This window comes from Zonotrichia leucophrys, chromosome 6, assembly GCF_028769735.1.
Source record: "Zonotrichia leucophrys gambelii isolate GWCS_2022_RI chromosome 6, RI_Zleu_2.0, whole genome shotgun sequence".
Taxonomy (NCBI): domain Eukaryota; kingdom Metazoa; phylum Chordata; class Aves; order Passeriformes; family Passerellidae; genus Zonotrichia; species Zonotrichia leucophrys.
This window is the reverse complement of record NC_088176.1, coordinates 33,553,628-33,573,813: the sequence shown is the minus strand read 5'-3', so window position 1 is coordinate 33,573,813 and position 20,186 is coordinate 33,553,628. Positions and strand designations below refer to the sequence as shown.

The 20,186-nt window shown below is 48.0% G+C and overlaps 2 protein-coding genes across 2 annotated transcripts in view; both read left to right on the top strand.

Annotated features, from left to right (window-relative positions):
* Window positions 1-1,696: 1,696 nt before the first annotated feature.
* LOC135449989 (methylcytosine dioxygenase TET1-like) lies at window positions 1,697-18,653 on the top strand. The gene is made up of 4 exons (XM_064717531.1): window positions 1,697-1,801; window positions 9,410-11,452; window positions 12,123-12,175; window positions 18,239-18,653. Exons 2-4 carry the CDS (start codon window positions 9,533-9,535, stop codon window positions 18,651-18,653), a joined length of 2,388 nt encoding a protein of 795 aa, XP_064573601.1. The 5' UTR covers window positions 1,697-1,801; window positions 9,410-9,532.
* The window catches only part of TET1 (tet methylcytosine dioxygenase 1), a 62,471-nt gene continuing 60,906 nt past the window's right edge, over window positions 18,622-20,186 (top strand). Inside the window, exons 1-2 of the mRNA XM_064717259.1 lie at window positions 18,622-18,731; window positions 18,828-18,878. The gene's annotated coding sequence lies outside the window, so the exon portion shown is untranslated. The remainder of the gene's footprint in view (window positions 18,732-18,827; window positions 18,879-20,186) is intronic.

Here is a 20,186-nt window from a genome sequence, read left to right as displayed (position 1 = left end):
CTCCTGTTATTCTAAATAAACCTTAGCCCTCATTGTTTGTTGCTTTCCCTCAAGTTACTGATTTCTTACTCTGCATTTTAGTCAAGCCCATAACCTCTAACTTACTGCCATCTCCCCAAGAAACATACTCCGATTATGTGGAGTTTTATCATTTAGTTCCAGTTCCTTCAACTTCTACTGTGTGCAGCAGTTTAAGAGCAATAGTTCGTTTACCTCTCAAATCACCTGTGGTTTTATCACACAAAAATAGCTTGTGCTACCTCATATCTTAGCAGGACAAGTCTTTGGAATGATGTAAGTCTTGATATCCAGCCCTGAGGAAGAGATGGAATGGTTACACCCAGCAAAGAGAACTTGTGCATTGCTAAAATTCCCCGCCACAAAATTCAGGTGTCTGTGGTGCAGGTCTCACCTTGTTTCAACTGAAGTGCCTGTGAGCTTAGCTAAGATTCCCAGACTGTATTTCTCTCTTGATGCAGGGAAGTGCAAGGCAGGTGGGAAGAGTGTGGAGGTGCAAATTGATGATAGGCCACCTCCCCACCATCACTGAGGAGCAGCAGTGACAAGGAGTGTGCAGATCTGTGCTTCTCCTTCATCACATGGCACTCAAACCAGCAAAACGCTGGCATTTAAAGCATCTCTAGGAACGGGTGGATGTGGAGAGTGTTTTCTGCTTGTGTGCAGCAGAAAAGCCTCTCTGCTGGCTCACACTTGAAGTGCTTTATATTGCAACAGCTACAGACTTAATAATAATGAAGCCTTTCTAAAAAAGTACTGCTTGGGTACATTGTTTCACAGATCCTATTTCCAACATCTGTTTTTCAGTCTGAGGAGATGTTAGATTTGGTGGCCTGCTTTTCACAAAAGGCTCTGGTGATAATGAGGGCTGGAAGAAGTCGGTCAGTGGACTGACTGCTCCTCTTTCCATAACATTTTACTCACCCGTTTGTTTCCCTCTGGGCAGGAGCAGCAAATATCGTCAGTGGCTCTTAATGAATGAGGTGGGGGATGGGGAAATGTTTTACCTCCTTGCAGGAGGGAGAGGGCGGCTCAGCCGCTCTTCCTTCTCAGCCAGCATGTTCCCCATGCTTCTGGGAGCGTTTATGCACGCGTGGGATGGCCGGGCCCTGCTGGACGCTGCTGTTCGAGGCTCCTCCTGGATGGCACATGGAAGGGGGTTTGGCCCCCGGGAGCCCCTCGCCTGTCACGGCTGGCCCGGCTTTCCCTCTCCCAGGCTAAAGAGAAAAGGGTGATTTTATAGAGTGCCACCACCGCGGCTGACCGGGGGTATGCGGCTCAAAGCACAGCCTCCGCAAGTATCGGGATAATTTACCTTTTCTCTTACTGCCGTCATTTAATGTTGTTGTTATTGAATAACCCGCGGCGTTACCAGCCCGGCACGCCCACGGCGGCTCTCGTGGGCAGCCCTGGGGGCACCGGTGTCCCGGGGCCGCTCCGGGTCCCCCGGGGCCGCGGGTGGGCTGCGGGGGGCGGCGAATCCCGCTCCGGCCGCGGGGATCCAGGGCGCGTTTTGCCGCCTGCCGGGAGGGCTCGGAGCGGCGAGCGCCCCGCCGGGCCGCCCCCTCCCCGCTCCCTCCCGGAGGGTCCGGCCGGGGGCGCCGCCGCCGGAGCACCGAGCACGTTTCGCGGCCCGGGGCTGCTCTCCGCGCCTGGGCTCGCCGCGCCATGGGAGCCGCCCGCCCGCGGCGGCCCGGGCCGTGACCCGCGCCCCGCTCCGAGCCATGCCGGCATCGGCATCGCCCCTTGCCGAGAGCTGCGGGCTGGCCGCGCCGCAGCCCTGGTACGTGTGCGGGACGGCTGCCGGGGCTGCTGCGGGCGGGAGGGGGAACGGCGGGACCTCTGCTCGCGGAACCCCACCTTTCTTCTTTCCTGTTTTTGGATCCCTCTGCTTTTCCACTCCCCTCTCTCTTATCCCCTTGGCTAGTCGCAAAGTTGAGCTTCGGGAGAGCGGGGAGGGGGAGGCAGAGGCACCGCCGCGGCCGGGCTCGGAGCCCCGCGGCTCGGGCCGCTGCGAGCCGAGGAGGAAGGCAGCCTGGGGGTTATTCAAATGCAAAACGGAGCGTGTTGGCCGAAAAAACGAAGGAGTCCGCTCTCCCTGGCTGTGCTGGAGCGTGTTGGAGCTGCAGCAGCCAGAGCCTGCCTGGAAAAACCCGCCAGGCAAGAGAAACTGCCTGCAGCCTGCGTGGAGGACAGGGAACAATTAAAAGGGACCCTGCCCGGCCGTAGGGCCCCCGGGCAGCCGAAAAACCCCGCAGCCCGCTCCCGGCGAGCGAGGGCTGTGCAGCATCCCCCTGCGGAGGTGCCGCCGCTGCTGTGCGGGGCTGGGGCAGCGTCCCCGCGGCTCCTCCCCGCCTGTGCCGCGGGAGCAGCCGGGCGCGTCCGGATGGGCGCTGCGGGTCCCCAGCGCCGCCGCCGGGCTCGGCCCCATTGTCTGCAGCCCCAGGGAGGGCTCCCGGCGCTGGGGAGGCACGGCCAGCGGCGGGGCCGGGCCACGAGGAGCCGCTGCCTCCCTCCAGGAGGGCCCTGCCGGCCCCTTCCTCCCCCGGGGTCCGCCTGCCTGCGCCAGAGGAGCCGGAGCCCTGCAGGGCTGTAGCCCCCGGGGCGCTGAGGGCTTGTCCAGCTGCTCCTGGAGCCGGGGGACGAGACCTGCTGCTCTTATGGCAACTGGAGGCTTGGTGCTGGCGGGAACGCTCCCTGCCGTGCCCGTGAAAGAGCCCGGGGAGAAGGATGAGGTTCCTCGAATGGGTGAGGAGAAAGGAGGCGGCGGCCTGGCCTGCTGGGAGGCAGGAGCAGCAAACCTTGCCCAGGTATGGCTGCTGGGCCAAGCAGGAGCAGCTAACCTTGCCCGGGTACTGGGAGCCAGGAGCAGCTAACCTTGCCCGGGTACTGGGAGCCAGGAGCAGCTAACCTGGCCCGGGTACTGGGAGCCAGGAGCGGCCTAAACCTGCCGGGTACTGGGAGCCAGAGCGCTAAACCGGCCGGTAGCTGGGAGCAGGAGCGTAACCTGGCCCGGGTACTGGGAGCCAGGAGCAGCTAACCTGGCCCGGGTACTGGGAGGCAGGAGCAGCTAACCTGGCCCGGGTACTGGGAGCCAGGAGCAGCTAACCTGGCCCGGGTACTGGGAGGCAGGAGCAGCTAACCTTGCCCGGGTACGGCTGCAGGGCCGGGCAGCAGCAGGGAGCAGCCGGCCCTTATCCCGGCCCAGGAGCAGCAGCAGTCAAAGGAGACGCGCCAGTTGTGTGCCCAGCCTGTCCTGCCCTCCGCCGGCCCATCCTGCTGCCCCCCCAAAGATATTTAAAGGGATACGGAGCCCGCATCTCTTGTATGCCGGCCTAGGCAGCGTGGTGAGATTGCGACTCCTTTAAGGAGGAGAGGGCAATGTGGAGCAGGGCGTGAGCGCACCAGTGTCAGCGCAGTGAGGCGGTGGGACTCGGCTCCTGTAAACAAGCTGGCCGGCACTTTAGCATCTGTCTAAAGAGCTCTTCTTCTAGAAATTACAGTGTAATAATGGCAAAATGGACAAAGATCGCAGCTTTCGGTGTTTAAACATGGCTGAGTGGATTTCTAAGGCAGAGGTGTCTCTTTAATTTTTCAGGACAATGGAAAAACCTGTGAAAACAATAATAATAGTAATATTCCAAATAGTAGTAGTTCTCCCCGGCTGTGCTCAGTGAGTTTTGAGGTACTCTTGTGGAAAGGCAGAAAGCTATTCTGTGGTGTAATTACCCTGGTTTTGTTATGTCAGGTATTAGGAAAACAGATTGAATTGGGAAAATTTAGCATTTAGTGTTGGTCTGGGCAGGTAGCCTGGCCGACCCTAACTGTAAAGGAGGAGAAAGCTGGTTTATGCTTTTTTGAGGTAGCACAAGGGGTGGTGGCTGCTCTTGGGATGAGGGTCAGTCCCTCAAGAAAAGAGTTTGTTGTGCTTGGGGGAGACAAGGGCAGACTGGGTTGTGCAAAGCAGGTAATGGGGAAGAGCTCCAGGTGAGATGTACCAAGGAACTTTGATATTCACAGTTTCTGTAAGACCTAATTCACTGTGTACTAATTTAAAATCTTCACTAATGGTGTTTTATTATGACTGGCATGGTACCCGTGGCTGTTGAAGCTGGCCTAAGCACTTCCATCCTGCTTTCTGTTTTGAGATAGTTAAAATTTCAAAACACCTTTCAGGCTGAAATTTTCCAGGCTTAATCTTTGCCTGAAGGTTCTTCCCTCCACCTCCCCCTTCTTTTAGCTGAGTTTGAGATAAGGTGATTCAGTTAACGGTGGTGGGAGTTTTTGTGTGTTTTTTTGTTTTTGAGAAAAGGCAAACCCCCTGAAGAATGTAGTCATATTATCAAAAAGAAATGAAGTGCTTTAAACAGCATAAATGCAGAATTAGAGAGGCATATGATGAGCCAGGGTGTTTGATTTGGTTTGCTTGCTTTTTTGTATTCAGATGTATCTGGAGTGTTCTGGTGGATGGAGTTTTCTTTGATGAGCCTTTAGAAATTCCTTGGTGTGTTTTTACATTTAGCATTCCCCCTGTGAAGGTCAGTGCTTGGCTGACTGCACCTAGGTTAAAGTAAGCCCATGCTGCTGCCTGGCTGGAGGGAGGATAATGCTCATGTGGTGTGAGTCTTCACAGTTGATTTTTGCTTCAAGTTGTTTGTCTGAGCCTTAATCTGGTTTGTGGTTTAGGCATGTGCGGTTCCTTGCCACAGTTGTATTTTTTTGTTGTTGTTTTTTCCCCTAATTGTTCCAATAGAGCTTTCTCCAAAGGAGAAATCTCTGGGAGGAGGATTTTTTTGTGGTATCTCTTTATCTGTGTGACTCACTGTGGAGGCTCCAAGGTGCATGAAGGCACTGCACACTGCTGCCCATGGCCATCTCCTGCTGGATTCATGGAGTGGGCCCATTTCAGCTCCTTATGCAGTGGGGTGGCAGCTCTGCCTCATCCTCCACACACAGAGGTGGCTTCTGGGGCCAGCAAGGACGGAAATTTAGGATGAAGGCCTTGGTCTGCTCAGCTCCATCCTGTGTTGCTGATGAGTGAGCAGAGGACTGTGCTTTGTGTGCCTTTGTCTGTGAGGCTGAGGTGGCATCCTGCAGTGCCTGTCCCACATTCCTGTGCTACTGGCAAGTGTTACCTTGAGCCAAAGTTTTGTCTGTGTGGATGGAATATGTCCAGCTGCTGAAGAATGGCACGGTCCTGTAACAGAGAGCAGAAAACCTCTGTGGAGGAGAATGGAGTGGGGAGGCCTCTGTGCATGAAGTTACTCATGGTACTGACATGGCAGAAGTGTTGGCTTTGTTTCTTACCCAAGGCCAAATGTGTATTCAAGGATTAAAGAAGGGGGAAAGGGAAAATTGAAGCTGATTCTCCCCTCCTAACCCATTTCCCTTCTTTTCATATACAAAGTGTTCTACAGAGCAATGAGTGGAACTAGGCCAGATTGGAAAGCAGGCTGGCTTTGCTGAGCTGGGAGGAATCTGCAGATATGTGACATGCTTCTGCACCTGAGGGCCAGATTTTTTTTCTCTGGTGTCTCTTGCATCTTTCTCTAGAGCATTTGCTGCCAGAAGATGAGGTGGTTTTGACTTCTAAATTGTGCATCTGAGCTGGTGTGACAGCTTAGTCACATTGTGGCCCTTATTGCTTGGGACCTGCATGTTATTGAGTGCCTCCTATGAAAACCTCCAGATCTGTTTCTCCTAAGGGCAAATCTCAAGGGGCTTTTTAAAAGATACCTAAACACTGAAACAAAATGTGCTTAAGTACATCTGACTGTAGTGAAACCAGATGACTGGTGAAACTAGTGACTGTGTCTTTTTTCCCCTATACTGCTCTGTTTGTTCAGGGGTCACTCGCCATTTTTCACAACACCATAAAAAACTGCCATCATTTTTTATGAGGACACATCTTCTAATATCTTTCTTTTTCCCCTGCCATCTTCCAACAAGAATCAAGTTATGTAACAAAATCTTGATTGACACAGTCTCTAGAGTGAAAATTTATCTTTTTTTTTGCCCATTTGTGTAAAGTGAAACATTGTGGGTGGGTTTGGGTTTTGTTTTTTTGGTCTGGGGCTTGTTGGTTTTGGTTTTGTTTTTTTCTGAAGGCGTTCTGACAGTGTAGGGTTAAATTTCTTAATTACTTTGTAAGTAGAGTTCTCATTATAATTGTTTGGAATTTTGAGAGGAGACAAGACTAGAAGATTTAGCCTTCGATTAGCTTTTCTAGCAGTGTTTGTTGAGGATTATAGCAGTCAGTAGAATTGTTCCAGATTTATTACCACGAATGAGCAAAACTTAAGCAACTGGCCTTAAACCCAGCTTTCAGCTTTGCACATGGATTAGGAGAGATAAGCTGCCTCCAGAAACAGCTTCAGGATGCACTGATGTTATCTAGGGCAGTTCCCTGCAAAGCCTCCTGCCACCCATTGCCCCTTTTACATCCTGGGCATGCATGGCAGGTCTCACCTGGTTGGGCTTTCAGAAGAAAGCATTGAATAAATTTGTTTCTCTCCAGGATGATAGAAAACTGACAAGTTATCATATTGCCCTGTGAGGTTTATGTTTTGTAATCCTGTTGAGTCTACTTAGATGTTTTGGAAATATAATGAATTCCTTGTTGTGAAATATGAGCAACGTGGTAAAGCCATTTGTTGTCCTTTAGAAGCAGCATGAGATGATTTGTAACTGCTGCAGATCTCAACAGTCCTTGCCAGTGCTTTCAATGGAAAAGGGAAGGTAAAATATTTCCTCGTGTTACAGGAAACAAAACTTGAAAACCAACCTTGCAGCTACCCAATACTCTGGTGCTAGCTGTGGAAGGGGACACAAAAAATAGCCATGTAACTTACAGGACAGGTTATTTAAAATGTCAGGACAGTTTTTAGTGAGCAGTTAAGGTGGTTTTGGCAGACTAGCATTCAAGGGGGGCATTTTTAAGGGGGGCTGAGATCTCTTGCTAACAACCATTTTGCCTGAGACTGTAAGATGATCTTGCAGGTTAGGTACTCCAAGTCCCAGACAAATATAACTAAAGTGAAGCATCCACCCCCCAAAAAATTTCCTTTGGGGGTCTATTCAGATCTCTTCTGAAAAACCTAAAGTGACTCCTGTGACAAAAATGAAACAAAATGGATTAATGATGTTCTTGTGACCCTGTATTGTCATCTCTGAGTCAGACAGAGTCTTGACCATCTTTTATAATGCAGCATTTATAGCCAGGCAATTTCCTATGAATATCAGCATTCTTTTTTTAGCAAAAAAAAAAGGGAAGTATTGAACCACTCTGTTCATAGCCTCTGTAAATTTGGCCCTGAAGAGAAGCAATGCTTTGGCATTGATAGTTTTCTACATTCTTGCCAGACAGGTGTGTTTCTCTGTATTAATTTTTTTTTTAAATGACAAAACCAACCAAAGAATTTCAGGATGATCTTGCCTCTTCAGTCCTGAAGCAATTATTTTGCAATTTTCAAATTATGCAATTGCAGAAGGGTTTGAGTGGGAAGGGACCTTAAAGCCCATCTCATTCCACGTCCCTGCCATGGGCAGGGACACTTCCACCAGCCCAGGTTGCTGCAAGCCCCATCCAAGCTGGCCTGGGACACTTGCAGGGATGCTGGGGCAGACCCTGTGCCAGGGCCTCCCCTCCTCACAGGGAACAGCTTCTTTCTGGTATCTGAGGTGAACTTGCCCTCCTTCACCTTGAAGCTATTCCCCCGTGTCCTATCCCTGTCAAATGCACATAAAGACATTATAATGTAGTTGTAGTAATGATTTAAAAAGTTACCAGATTGTTAGAAATTAAGCTTCTGATTGATAATTTTGATGGTGATGCTTCCTGAACTTGCACAGGAACAGCTACTTGTGTAAGCAAACAATATGAGCAAAGCATCACTCGCATGCAGCATTCTCAGAAATCCACTCGCTGTTTCCACTGCAGGCCTCCTGTGTTCTCTGGTCATTCTGCTCCTGTTTCAGGGCTGATAAAGAGAAAAGACTTTGTCACTTCAGTGCCCCTCCTGATTCACACATTGCTGTGTTGCCTGGCCTTTGTTGATGGCTTGCTTTCTTCCTTGGTCTCCTGGCTGTGGGCTCTGGAGGTAGCTCAGCAGGTTTCTTCTCCTGCCTCTGCCATGGGTGCAGATGTGCCTGCTGCTTGCTTCCAGCTGGTCCTGCAGCCCTCCAGGCCATCCTTTGGAGTGAGATCCCAGTCTGTCACGGCCCCAAGACACTGGGGAGGCTTTTGCAGGCTGCCAACAGCTATTCCATGGGCCTGCTGCTGTGATGCCCTTTCTGATTCATGGAGGGATTTCTGATGGCCATGTCCCCTTCCCCCATGTGCCTCCAGGGGCAGGAGAGCACTCGGGTTACCTTCCTTTCAGTGTTGTGTTTGTTTTACTGTTTCACTGTCTGACCCAGCTTTTATAGAGAGCTTCTGTGGGAGCTGTTCAGGTGTCTTGTGTGACCTTTGAAGCTTCAACCACGACTATAAACAGCTGCACGTGTCTGCTTAGTCCCTCCAGGCCGGGAGTGCTGCTGTGGAGGAGGGATGCTATAGATTCAGCCTGTTCATGGTGTGTTGGGTGGGCACTGGTTTTGTTGTTTCTTTGGAGATGATTCAGTTTGTCTGGGGAGTTGGGGGACCTGTGCACTGCAGTTGTGACTGGGGACAAAAGCTTGGGACAGATGTGTGGTGGTTTTTTGAAGGTAAGTTAAGTCTTAGTGATGAAGCAGAGACATCTGCCTTGCATAAAACATGGTATAGGCACAGTATGGAATTAAGGGCTGGAATGTAATACATTGTGAAGGTATTGAGGAAGGTAACACTGGGAAAGATCATTCTTCCCTAGTCCAGTTCCCCTGTAAAAATCACAGGTTGATCTCTTTGGGGAGCTACTTACTTATCCCATTTTATATGGAAATCCACCATGGTGGGCTGCCAGTGAGGGGTGAAAGAATGATGGATGCCCTGTGATGACAGATTGAGTATGCACAAAAAATAATCTCAGCTTTGTTCTTTTGTTCCTCAATGTCCTTACACTGATAAATATTAACTTCTCCTTACTCAGGGGAAGTGTATTGGTTAATGAACTGTTAATAAAATTGAGAAAACTCAAACTTTTTAGTGCTGACATAAAATAGTAAATATGTCATGTTGCCTGGTCATTTGAGTTCAGTTTGCTTTTTTATTTGTCTTACAGGTCTTTAGACAAGCTTTTTATTTTATAGTATGCTAATATTTTAAAAGCATTTGTGCAACATAACACCCAACACTGCTATTTCTGATTCTACTTCTGTATTTTTAAATATTAAAAATGGTCAGCTGAATGTATGTGCACCTTTTTTTAATTAGAAGTCTATTAATGCCGTTTTGTATCTTTTTCTGTTTCAGAGTTGGCATTGTATGAGCACAGAAGGCAGCAATGGGAGTATGCAGTTTCCTACTGAAGAGGTCTCTCAAGAGCTCATGATTTTTTTCCATCTCTCCTCTTGACATTGCTCCTGCTCCACAGACATGGCTCACCATGCCAGGCCTTCCAGATCAGCCAAAAAAGAAGAGTTTGGCAAAAGGAAAACTAACCAGGGCAAAAAGAAATCTAGCCAAGTGAGAAAGAAAAGCACAAAGGCTTCCACAAAAGCTGTTAGTTCTGGAAAAGGTAAAAAGCCAGTGCAAGAAAAAGATGTTAAGAAAAAACAGCAAGAAAAGAAACCAATCATGAGCTCTTCAGGTAGACTTCTCAGGAGCAATGTAACCTTGTCTGGAGCCTCTTGGGTGAGTTTGGAGAAGGCTGACAGTATCCTCTTCCACAGCCAGGATTCTTTCAGCATCAACGGCTTCACCATGGCTCTCCGGAACCGATCCTTCTCCAGAAGCTTGGCCCAAACTCCAATAACTGCAAAGCCCAGGAAAGCTGCAGCACAAAAAAGGCTGGAAACAAAGGAAAAACATGAACAAGATGCCCTGGCAGTAGTAGAAGAGAAAAATGATGAAATAGCTTTGAAAGAAGGTGTAGCTCAAGAGGAGTTAGCTGCTCTGCCTGTGGAGGGCTGGCTGTGTGCTGCAGGTGAGGAGGAGCCTGTTGTCCCATGTGCCAGCCAGCACCAGGAGGCAGAAATATCTGAAACAGGTGACTCCATTCCAAACACTCACCTAACTGATGATGGTACAGAAGCTTCAGAGCTGAAAGCTAAGCTTGAAGACCTGCCCTGTGAGCAGATACTCAGTGACCTTGATACAGGTAGTTTGGCTGAAGCATTTGTTGAAAGTGCTGCCCTGGTGCTTCCATCTTCTCCTTCTGACTCTGGAATTGCCTCTGAATCAAACTCCAAGGTGCTTGCAGAGGCTCCCTTCAGTGTGGTGCCCAACAGTACAGAACCTGCCTCCGGCTCTGTTGATACCTCAGGCCTCAGCTCTGCAGTGCTGATAGAGTCAGTCACACTTGCCAAATTCCACATTGGAGCGGGGTTGGACATGGTGCTACCTAGCCAAGAGCAAGGCTTGCATTCTGCGTCTCTAGTTACCTCTGAGTTTAACTCTCAAGAACATTTATTACAAGATGCAAGGTCACTGGCAGATTCCTGCTTGAAGGCAGGCTGGGGTTTGGAATCTGAGAATAAAGACATTGGTTCAAATTCCAGTTCTGTAGCTGCCTCTGAATCCAATTTGCTTTTACATTTTGAAGGTGCGAGCTCACTTGCAGAGTACCCCATGAAACTGGTTGTGGATTTTGTACCCATTCACAGAGAACTTGATTCAAATTCAGATTTGAGCTTTACAAAAGAGAATTCAGAATTTGACACAAAAAACATATTTAGAGTATGTGAACCAGTCTCCAATACCTCTTTAAACAACCTTGAAGTAGAGGACATTGAACAGCTTGTTAAATGTATTGATGCAGAGACATTAATTTTGAATTCAGGGTATGTCCCCACTTTATCTTCAGATTTAGGAAGAAGCACAGTTGATAAAATCTCTGCTGAAAGCTCTGGACAATTCTCTGCAGGTTTTGTTTCAGAGTTGCCTTCAAGCATGGAAATCTCTGCTCTTGCCTCAGCAAAAGCCATAAATGCAGATTTGCCAGCTGACTCAAGACTGCAGCATAATGATTATTCATCACAGCTGGGAAGTGTCGGAGCAAGCTTGAATTTGGTTCAGGACGACAACGTGAACACCAGCACTGAGGCAGCTGAGGCCTCAGGGCCATACTCTGTTAAAAATCCAGCTGGTGATTACCCTCTTCCATACTCATCTCTGCTCCCCATGCTGGAGAAGAAGAAGCGGAGGCGGTGTGGGGTGTGCGAGCCCTGTCTGCGCAAAACCAACTGCGAGGAGTGCAGCTGCTGCAGGAAGCGCAAAACCAGCCACCGGATATGCAAAAAGAGAAAATGTGAGGAGCTGAAAAAGCCACCGCCGCCAGTCATGCTGCCTTTTGAGGTAAGACAGAGGTGGTGCAAATTAAGTCACTCTTCTGAGGCTTGAGGTGCATCTTAAAATTCTGCCAAGGGAAGTGCTGGCCACATTAGAGCTTCAGAGAGTCAGGGTTCCTGTTGGTGCTAACAGGTTGTGCAGTAACTTCCTCTTGTCATCTACAGAGCTGTAGGTTAGAGTGAGCTGGAGTTAGTCTTGTTCCTGTTATGTAAATGTGTCAAATCAAAGGTAAATATGGCTTGAACTCTGTGTCCCAGATGTTGGGGTGTTGGCCAAAAGAATGGATCAATTGGAGTGCAAAAAGAAATGAGGAAGATTTGGCGCAGAATGTGGGAAGGAGGGTGATTGAGGGAAGTCTTAGGAGATGGTGAATTACAAGGGAGAGTGTTGGTATTTCAAAATACTGAAGGCTAAAAGCTAAGGAAGGCATGTTTTCTGCTCTTTGGTTCAGTTACAGTAATTTGCTTGTGATGACAGATTTGGTGGAAATCAGTTTATAAACTTGAGGACCAAGTTGTAGCTGCATTTTCCCCTTCGCATCTCTCTGCCTTTCTAATTGTCTGTTCTTCTGTTTCTCTCATTTCACTTCTCTTTCCTCTCTCCCTTTCTCTTTTACAACATTCCCCATACATCCTTTCTTTTTCTGTGTTTCTCACTCATTTTTCTGACCCATCAGCCTTTTATAACCCAGGTGATAACTTTTGGAACAAAGAGGAGGGGAAAAAGACAGTCTGTATGCCCATGTGATAACAGCACTGACCTCCTGAGGGATTTCAGTTTCAAGATCAGGCTTTAAATCAGGTAAGTAGGGAGTTGAAGGTAGATTTCCCACATCCCAGCTGAATTCCCTGAGCTGCTGTGAGACTCTGCAGTGCTGGGAGTGTTCTCTTCATGGGATCCAGTAGTACCTGAAGCACAGAGGGGAGAGGCTGTCTTGGTAGTTCAATCCCATCTGCCTTGGGATGTGGGAAACTGAGGTTCCAGTCTCTGCACACCAGCTGTGCTCTGAGAGGAGCAGTTCCATGGAAATGCTGTGTTCTCACAGCAGGTAGGAATTCCTGTCAGCTGCAGAGCCTCAGGAGAGCTCCTGCTTGCCCTGCTCTGTGCTGTGCTCACCAGGCTTGGCAGAGAAGTCCATTCTCAGGTAGCCAAGCAGAAAGAGGATATGGTGTATTCCCCTTTGTGGGGAGAGTATATTTTAGGGTATGATGTTTAGGGAAGTAGGCTTAAACAGTTTGGCTCAGAATTCATTCACAAACCTCTTTCTGTATCAGCTGCTCCTTAATGCTCTTAAAAAATAAGTGAGGAGAGGGACAGCTGTAATGTGACTTCAGATGGAAATTAAAACAATAAAGGTGGTAGAGACTCATCCTGACCTTTTACAGCAAGAGAGTAGTGACATTGTCCTTCTGTGTATTTAGTCAGGGGGATTGAAGAGAAGTTCATGGGAGAGGGTTTGTGGAGCTGAGGTAGGAAGGGATCTAAAAGCCATGTTTTAGAAAGGGTTTTGGCAGGGAGCACTCCAGCTTTTCTGTCAACCTTTGTTTTCCAGGCTGAACATACTGCATTTCTTGTTGCTCAGCCTGACCTACTCCTTGCAGATTAGCTTTGCCTCTTCACCTTTGTCCTCTCTGGGCGCTCCTTTTATTTTCTTTATGAGAGATTCCTTGTTTTTATTCTTTCCTTTGGCTGCTTTTATTTCATCTGGGTGGCCGCATTCTGTATGATACATTCAGAGCTGCACCAGAAGCCTCCTTCATTTCTTGTTAAATTTTGTATAAAATTTCAGGGAGGAAATGAAGTATTCCTGACATTTAAGAACATGTCAGGTATTTTCTTACAAAATTGTATTTGAATGAAACCTGGTGTCTTTTCAGATATTCCTAGAAAGAGGCCTTGCTTCATTTTCAATCTCTAGAAACTGTGCTCTGAGGAAATGAGAAAGTATTTCTGCAGTGTTGTATCAGCTCTTTCAAGGTGTTGGGGGATGGGGAATGCTATCACTCAGTTTAGCAGCTGTCCTTTAGATAAGATTGCAGGGAATTCCATTGTTTTCCCAGGCTGGTAGTACTGGGACTCCTGTGGCAGCAATGTGTTTCAAATAGAAAGCAGCTGAGGAAAACCCAAAACTGGAGGTCTCTGTCCATGGTATGGAAAGTGAACATAAATAATGAAAAGAAATGAGATTGGCTTCAGTGTGTTCCTTGTTCAGAAGAGTCATGCTTCTTTCTCTCATGTTGGTGGAATGTAAGCATTTTTTGGAGGTGATTCACTGGGAGGAGGGTGTAGGGGGATAGAGCAGGAGCATAGTTGAAATGTTGCTGTTCTGCCTTAAAGAAATTATCTCTCCCCATTCTAACTAAAAAATGCAAAAGTGCCGGTGAAGTCAGTGAGAGCTGTGTGCAATAAATGGCTTTATAGCCGCTGTGGAAAAGAAAACCAACACTTTTTCTTTCCTAAGCAGCAAGCAGTCCATACCTGCTGCTTAGGAGAGAAAAAGTGTTGGTTTTCTTTAAGATCTGAGGTGGATTTCCAGTTGCAGGGAGTAAGGCCTGGCTGGTGGAAGGATGAATGTGAACTGAAGTGCATTTTCCAGCACCCATGCCCACGTGTGCACCAGCACTCAGCCCTTGGAGAGTATCAGCTGCATGTTTGGAGCTGGCAATAGTTAGGTTACTGTTATTTCCATTAATTCACACATCATCCAGATAAAGATTTGAAAACTGTATTGGATTTAAAAATACCATTTAAAAATAACAGCCATATAAACATTAGGTGATATTGTACCTTCCTGAGTGTAATGGGTTTTGCAGGGGTGTGACATCATGAAAGTCTGGATATATGAGGCATTGTGGGCTCTAGTTCCCAGCCCCTGTGTGAGCAATATTATTGCATATAATGCCCCTCTTCCTGAGGAATTCACACTGTGCCTGTTTGGTTTGGAGCTGGTAAAGAAGAATCCTAAAATATATAAGGGAAAAACATTTTCTTGCTTATTGAATTTTTTGAAAGGGTGGCCCAGTAAATAAAATGTAAGGAAGCTTTCATAAGAAGAGGAAAAAGGCTTTATCTTGGGTTACTGTCCCTCTCAGAATGAATAATGCAGGAATACTTCACAGTGAAGAGTTTGAGATGCTTACCCACACAGGATTATGGTGATACCACATTTTTGTCTTATCTTTAAAGACTGCTGTTTTCTGAAACAGCATTGCAGTTACTGAGGCCTATTTTACAGCTATTTTGTTCCACTACACTAAAGCAGCACAGAATGTGAAAAATATAAAAGCTAAAACCTGAGGCATCATTTTGCAGGGCTTATCAAGACAAGGTGCCCATGTTTTAGGGTCCTACCTAGTCATGGAGCCCTCTTGGGTTGAAACCATCTGCTGTGGAGAGCTTTAATTCCTGTTAGAACTAAATAGCTGGATTTAGGGGGACCTGTAGTCAACAAATTGGCCAAAAAAATGAGGTCACTGAGTGTTGGTTCACTTGGGTTGCCCAAGGTGTCTTGAGACATCTTATTTAATTGCTGTAATCTGAATAACATGAAATATTAAATAACAATAAGGGCCTGCTTGTCTGTGGGTGTTTAACACGCTGCTGGAAAACTCAGACATATTGAAAAAGGATGCTGCAATTCAAGTTGCTTGGGAGCTTTCCAGCAGCCATTCCTTGAATGGAAAATGCTGAATGAACAGGAACCTTTCACAGCTACTATCTGTCTTAATGCAGCTTTTTTTGGGGAAGTTTCTCGAGGCTTGAGAAATGAAATTTCTGTTTAAAACTTAAAAAGGGGATGAGAATTATTAGGACATGTTGGTGGTAAGGGATTTTTGCCTGATGCAGACCAGGGGCTTGAACTTTGGTCTCCCACATTTTATCTGTCGCTTCTTGAATTTTGAAAGTTATGCTCTGCTTTGGAACAAAATCAAGTGCTGAAATCTGAAAGAAAAAAAAAAAAAAGGCAAAATGGAATTCTTGTGTTCTAGCCAGGCCCAGCTATAATCAAGAAATTTAGACTTTGTGGTATTTATTTTACAATAGACTCCAGAAATATTTAAGCCAGTTGAATTTTAAAATGAGTGCACATAAAAGCACTCCTGAGTAGGATACTTGAGAGTTTTGTAAGGGGTAGCACAGAGCCAGAGGAGTTTGGCAATGTGTGATGAGCAGAGCTGCATGCAGCCTTCCCTGCTCATGGACGCAGGGCAGGGAGCTGGAGCTGTGCAGTTCTCCTGTATTTTCCACTGACACTCATTCTGTGGGAGTGGGAAATAATCACAGCTCCCAGCCCTTTGCCGTGTCTGTGTTCCTGGGTGGGGACCATAATGCAGGCTGAATTACAGTGAGGAGGGTTAGTGTGTGCTCCAGTTGTTTTCAGAGGCTGTGTTTAACAAATTGCCTCTCCACTGCTCCTTATTTTCTGTGTAGGTTCTCAAACCTTTAAGGGGAAATTATTTGAAGAGATTTCTTTCCTTCCTTGTGTCCGAGGACCTCTAACATGGAGTTACAAGGAAACCTGAAACTGCTGTCCAGGAACTCAATCTCAATATGGGCTCTTGGGTTTCTGAGCAAACAAAATACTGCTCCTTTTTTCCTCCTGTATTGAAAAGCATCCAAGTAGCCAAAACGACCAAGAAGAATCAGATCACTGTGTGTGATTTCCACTCCCTTATTCTTAATGTGATGTGGGGTAATTTGGGGGGAAGAATACAAATCACTATTTTAATTTTGCCTTACCCTAAATCCTATTTAATGCATCGTTCTGATGCAACTAATGAAGATCTTAGATACAAGGTAGCATCAGACAACAAAAAATGGGTGACAGCTTTCTCTGATTGAATTGCTACACTGGGGAATGAGTTGTGTGAGCATTTCTGCTGTTTAATTGATTTGGACCAATGAGTGGACAATAATTACATTACAGTGAGGCATTAGATAAGAAAACAGATTGCAGTTTGTAGCTGATGAGAAGGTGTTCTTACTGGTTTTTATATTTAGTGCATAAATCCGTGGCCAACATTCTGGTTTAGATGTCAACTGTGGTTTAGATGTCAATTGTTGGGAATTCAGGGAGTGCTTGGGTGCCTGCAGTGTGAGATCTGCTGTGGTTGGTTTGTTGTCCCTGGTTAGGGAGTGAGGGCTCGCTGTGACCCCTCCAATTGTGGGGAAACAATTGTATTTGATGTTTATATGGTGGCCACTTCCCATGGCAGTCTCTGTGCAGTAATTTGTTCTGTTGGGTGCTTGTGAAAAACGCCAAGCACTTGGTTTTAAAACTGTAAAAGTTTAATAGTAATAAAATGGTTATAAAAATAGTAATACAATTAGAGAAATAATAATTTGGACAAATTGAATTAGGACAATGTGAGACAGTAGAGACAAAGAGTTACGGAGGTCCGGGTACCTTTTTCTGGGCAGCACGACCCCAGTAAACAGAGGATTAACCCTTAAAAGCAACAGCCTGTTGCACATTCATACACCTCATCCATGATGCATAAATTCCATTCAAACACAGGATTCTGTCTGGGCAGTGTCAGCTTCTTCCTCTGAATCCTAACAGCGCCTTCGAGGCAGGAAGAAGTTCGGTTCTTCAATAAGAGGGCAATAAATTCTTTTTCTCTGAAAGATTCAGGTGTCCTGTGGCTGCTATCTCACTGTAAGTCCTTTCTTTAAAAAAAGTATCCTACATGGCATAGTTTCTATTTTAACATTTTTAATAACCCAAAACTATATTTAACACACTACTAAAGTGAATTCATACAGCATTACTTTCTAACACAACACATATAATATTCATTTGAATATTTGTGAAAAGCCAATCATAAAATATGCATTTTTCACATATAATATTTATTTGAATATTTGCCAAAAGCCAATCATAAAATTCGCATTTTTCACAGTGCTGTAGGAGTAGGTGAAGCCGGAGGATTCTGTTGGAGCAGGGCTGCGGTGGGCGCTGGGCTCCCGGCCCCGGGCTGGGACTTTGGAGGGGCTGCTGCAGCCGTGGCCGCTCGGCTGGGGAGAGCAGGGGCAGGCAGGGCCTGTGCTGCGAACTCCACCGGGCAGCGGCGACTTCACGATTGGCAGGGCGATCCGGCCGCCGGTGCCCGGTGCCTCACACCCAGTGCCCTCAAGACGGGCGGGCTGGCCGCTGTCCCCTAGAGAGGGCGGGCTGCGGTGCCCGGTGCCTGCACGCCCAGTCCCCTCAGGAGAGGGTCGGGTCCCGTGTGCCGCCCGGTTCCCCTCAGGAGAGGTCGGGCTGTGCGTGCCCGGTGCCCCTCAGGAGCGGGTCGGGGCTGTGGTGCCCGGTGCCCCCCAGGAGAGGGTCGGGGCTGTGGTGCCCGGTGCCGCTCAGGAGAGGGTCGGGGCTGTGGTGCCCGGTGCCCCTCAGGAGAGGGTCGGGGCTGTGGTGCCCGGTGCTGCACGCCCGGTGCCCCTCAGGAGAGGGTCGAGGCTGTGGTGCCCGGTGCCCCTCAGGAGAGGGTCGGGGCTGTGGTGCCCGGTGCCCTCAGAAAGGGCGGGGCTGTGGTGCCCTGCCGCTCAGGAGAGGGTCGGGCTGTGGTGCCCGGTGCCCCCCAGGAGAGGGCCGAGGCTGTGGTGCCCGGTGCCCCTCAGAGAGGGTCGGGGCTGTGCCCCGGGTGCCCTCGGAGAGGTCGGGCTGGCACGCCCGGTGCCCCTCAGGAGAGGGTCGGGGCTGTGGTGCCCGGTGCCGCTCAGGAGAGGGTCGGGGCTGTGGTGCCCGGTGCCCCTCAGGAGAGGGTCGGGGCTGTGGTGCCCGGTGCCCCTCAGGAGAGGGTCGAGGCTATGCCGCCCGGCGCCTCACGCCCGCTGCCGCTCTGGAGAGGGTCGCGGCTGCGCCGCCCCGTGTGCGCACGCGTGCGGGTGCGCGGGGCCCGTGTCCTCGCCTGACCCCGTTCTCCTCGCGGCCCCTGCCGAGCCCACCGACCCCGGCCCCGGTGCCCGCGAGGGGCGGCCCGCACTGCCCGGGCCGTGCCCGGGGCGCGGCGGGTCCGTGCCGGCCTTTGCGGGCGGCCTTTGCGGAGCCCCTTTGTTCGGGCGGGCGGCTGTGCGGCCGCCGGGGGGCGCTGCGCGGCGCTGCGCGCTCCCGCGGGGCCGCGCGCGGCCGCCGCTGCGGCAGGAAGCAAAGATGGCGGGGCAGGGGCGCCGCCGCCGTGAGGGGGAACGCGGGGCGCCCGCCATGTGAGGGGCGCCGCGGGGGCGGCGGACGGGCCGCCGGGAGCCGCCGCCGGCCCGTGCGAGGGCCGCGTGTAAAGCACTCGGGGTACTGCAGAAATATCGCTGTTCCATAATAAAAATCGGAGGTGTCCGCCTGCCTTTGTGACCACAACTTATATTCTGCAATTTGATGTTTTTTTAGGTCCTAACAGAAAACAAAAGGCCTCAGAGGAGGAAGCAAAGAGTTTTAAAGGTAACCGATGATTGCTTTGATATTTATCCCCTCCCGTTTTGAGCAGCATTTTCTTGTCATAGGGCCCAGGAAGGCAAAGGGTTAAAGGCTGGGTAGCGGCGCTTTCCAGCTATTAAGCAGATTAGCTAATTTTAAAAGCACAGAACATGTCCTTTCTTTCCTCTTTCTCCTCAGCATGTTGTAGACATATTTGAACCTCCCTGCACAAGTCTGCAGACCAAAAGTTTGCTTTCCCTTGCAATGAACGTTCCCTTTAATTTCTTCTGCTCCTAGTTTTATACTTTCAAACGTAACAGTTAAATGTTTTTAGCATACAGGTTTTATGGCAGCTGAAATTTCATGGGGGAAGTCAACGTTAAACTGCGAGCCAAGTTAACAAAAGTAGAATTTTTACAGTTACTTTACTGAAGTTTTGATATTCTCCCTTTCTTTAAACTTTAGCATACCTCAACTGAAACTGAAAATCCTGTAAACTTACAACAGCCTTCAGTTTCAGTGCTAACATATTCCTTCCACACTTTTAAAATGGCTATCTTTCATGATAACAAAAGATTGGTCTTGCAAATGCAAATATCTTAGTTTTCATACCAAAATACAGACTTGCTGCACTCATGGCTAATGTTTCGGGTTGTTTGGGTTTGTTTTTTTTTTGAGTAACAGGTAGTATATTGATATTGCTTCTCTCAGTTAATCTTTAGACTGTTTTGAATAGAAATAAGTCATTAATTCTGTGTTGCAAACTAACATGTTGGAGGGTGAATGGGACAAGTAAGATGGATGGTATGGGTAAAATGAAGCTAGTGAAAATGCAAACAAAAAGTATGTTGTTAAACTTATGTTGTTGAACTATTCTAGCTAAATGTAATAAGATAGTTTAGTATTGGTTCAGTACACTAACATTTCAGAAATTGTTGGATATAGTATTTATAAATGCTGACTGGTCTGTAGTATCATTTTACTTGAAATCATCCCAATTTCTTAACAGTTGTGTTGTCATTGTTACAGTTACAGAAAGTTTGGTAAGACAAACCAAAGTTAAGATTAAGTAAGGAGCAGATAAACTGTCCAACCTGAAGGGTGTCTGTCTTTTCATGTGGAGTAGTTGTGCAAACTAATTGTGGTTTTACAACGCTGGCAAATGTTAGTGGGCTTGTTCTGCATTCAAATAAGCCATTGAAATATTTGTATTTTTGTTGTTCTGGGTATGATTTTAATTATTCATTTTAATACTGCTGCTCTTTGTAATATACCTCATGGGTGTAGCTAAAACTTGAAGTGTTTGCTCATTCTGTCTTTTGTGCTGTTGAC

Coding starts and splice junctions, on each gene's coding strand:
- LOC135449989 (XM_064717531.1), top strand. CDS start 9,533: ATGGCTCACCATGCCAGGCCTTCCAGATCAGCCAAAAAAGAAGAGTTT. Junction 11,453..12,122: donor CAGTCATGCTGCCTTTTGAG/GTAAGACAGAGG, acceptor CTGACCCATCAG/CCTTTTATAACCCAGGTGAT. Junction 12,176..18,238: donor AAGAGGAGGGGAAAAAGACA/GTCTGTATGCCC, acceptor GGTGCCCCTCAG/GAGAGGGTCGAGGCTATGCC.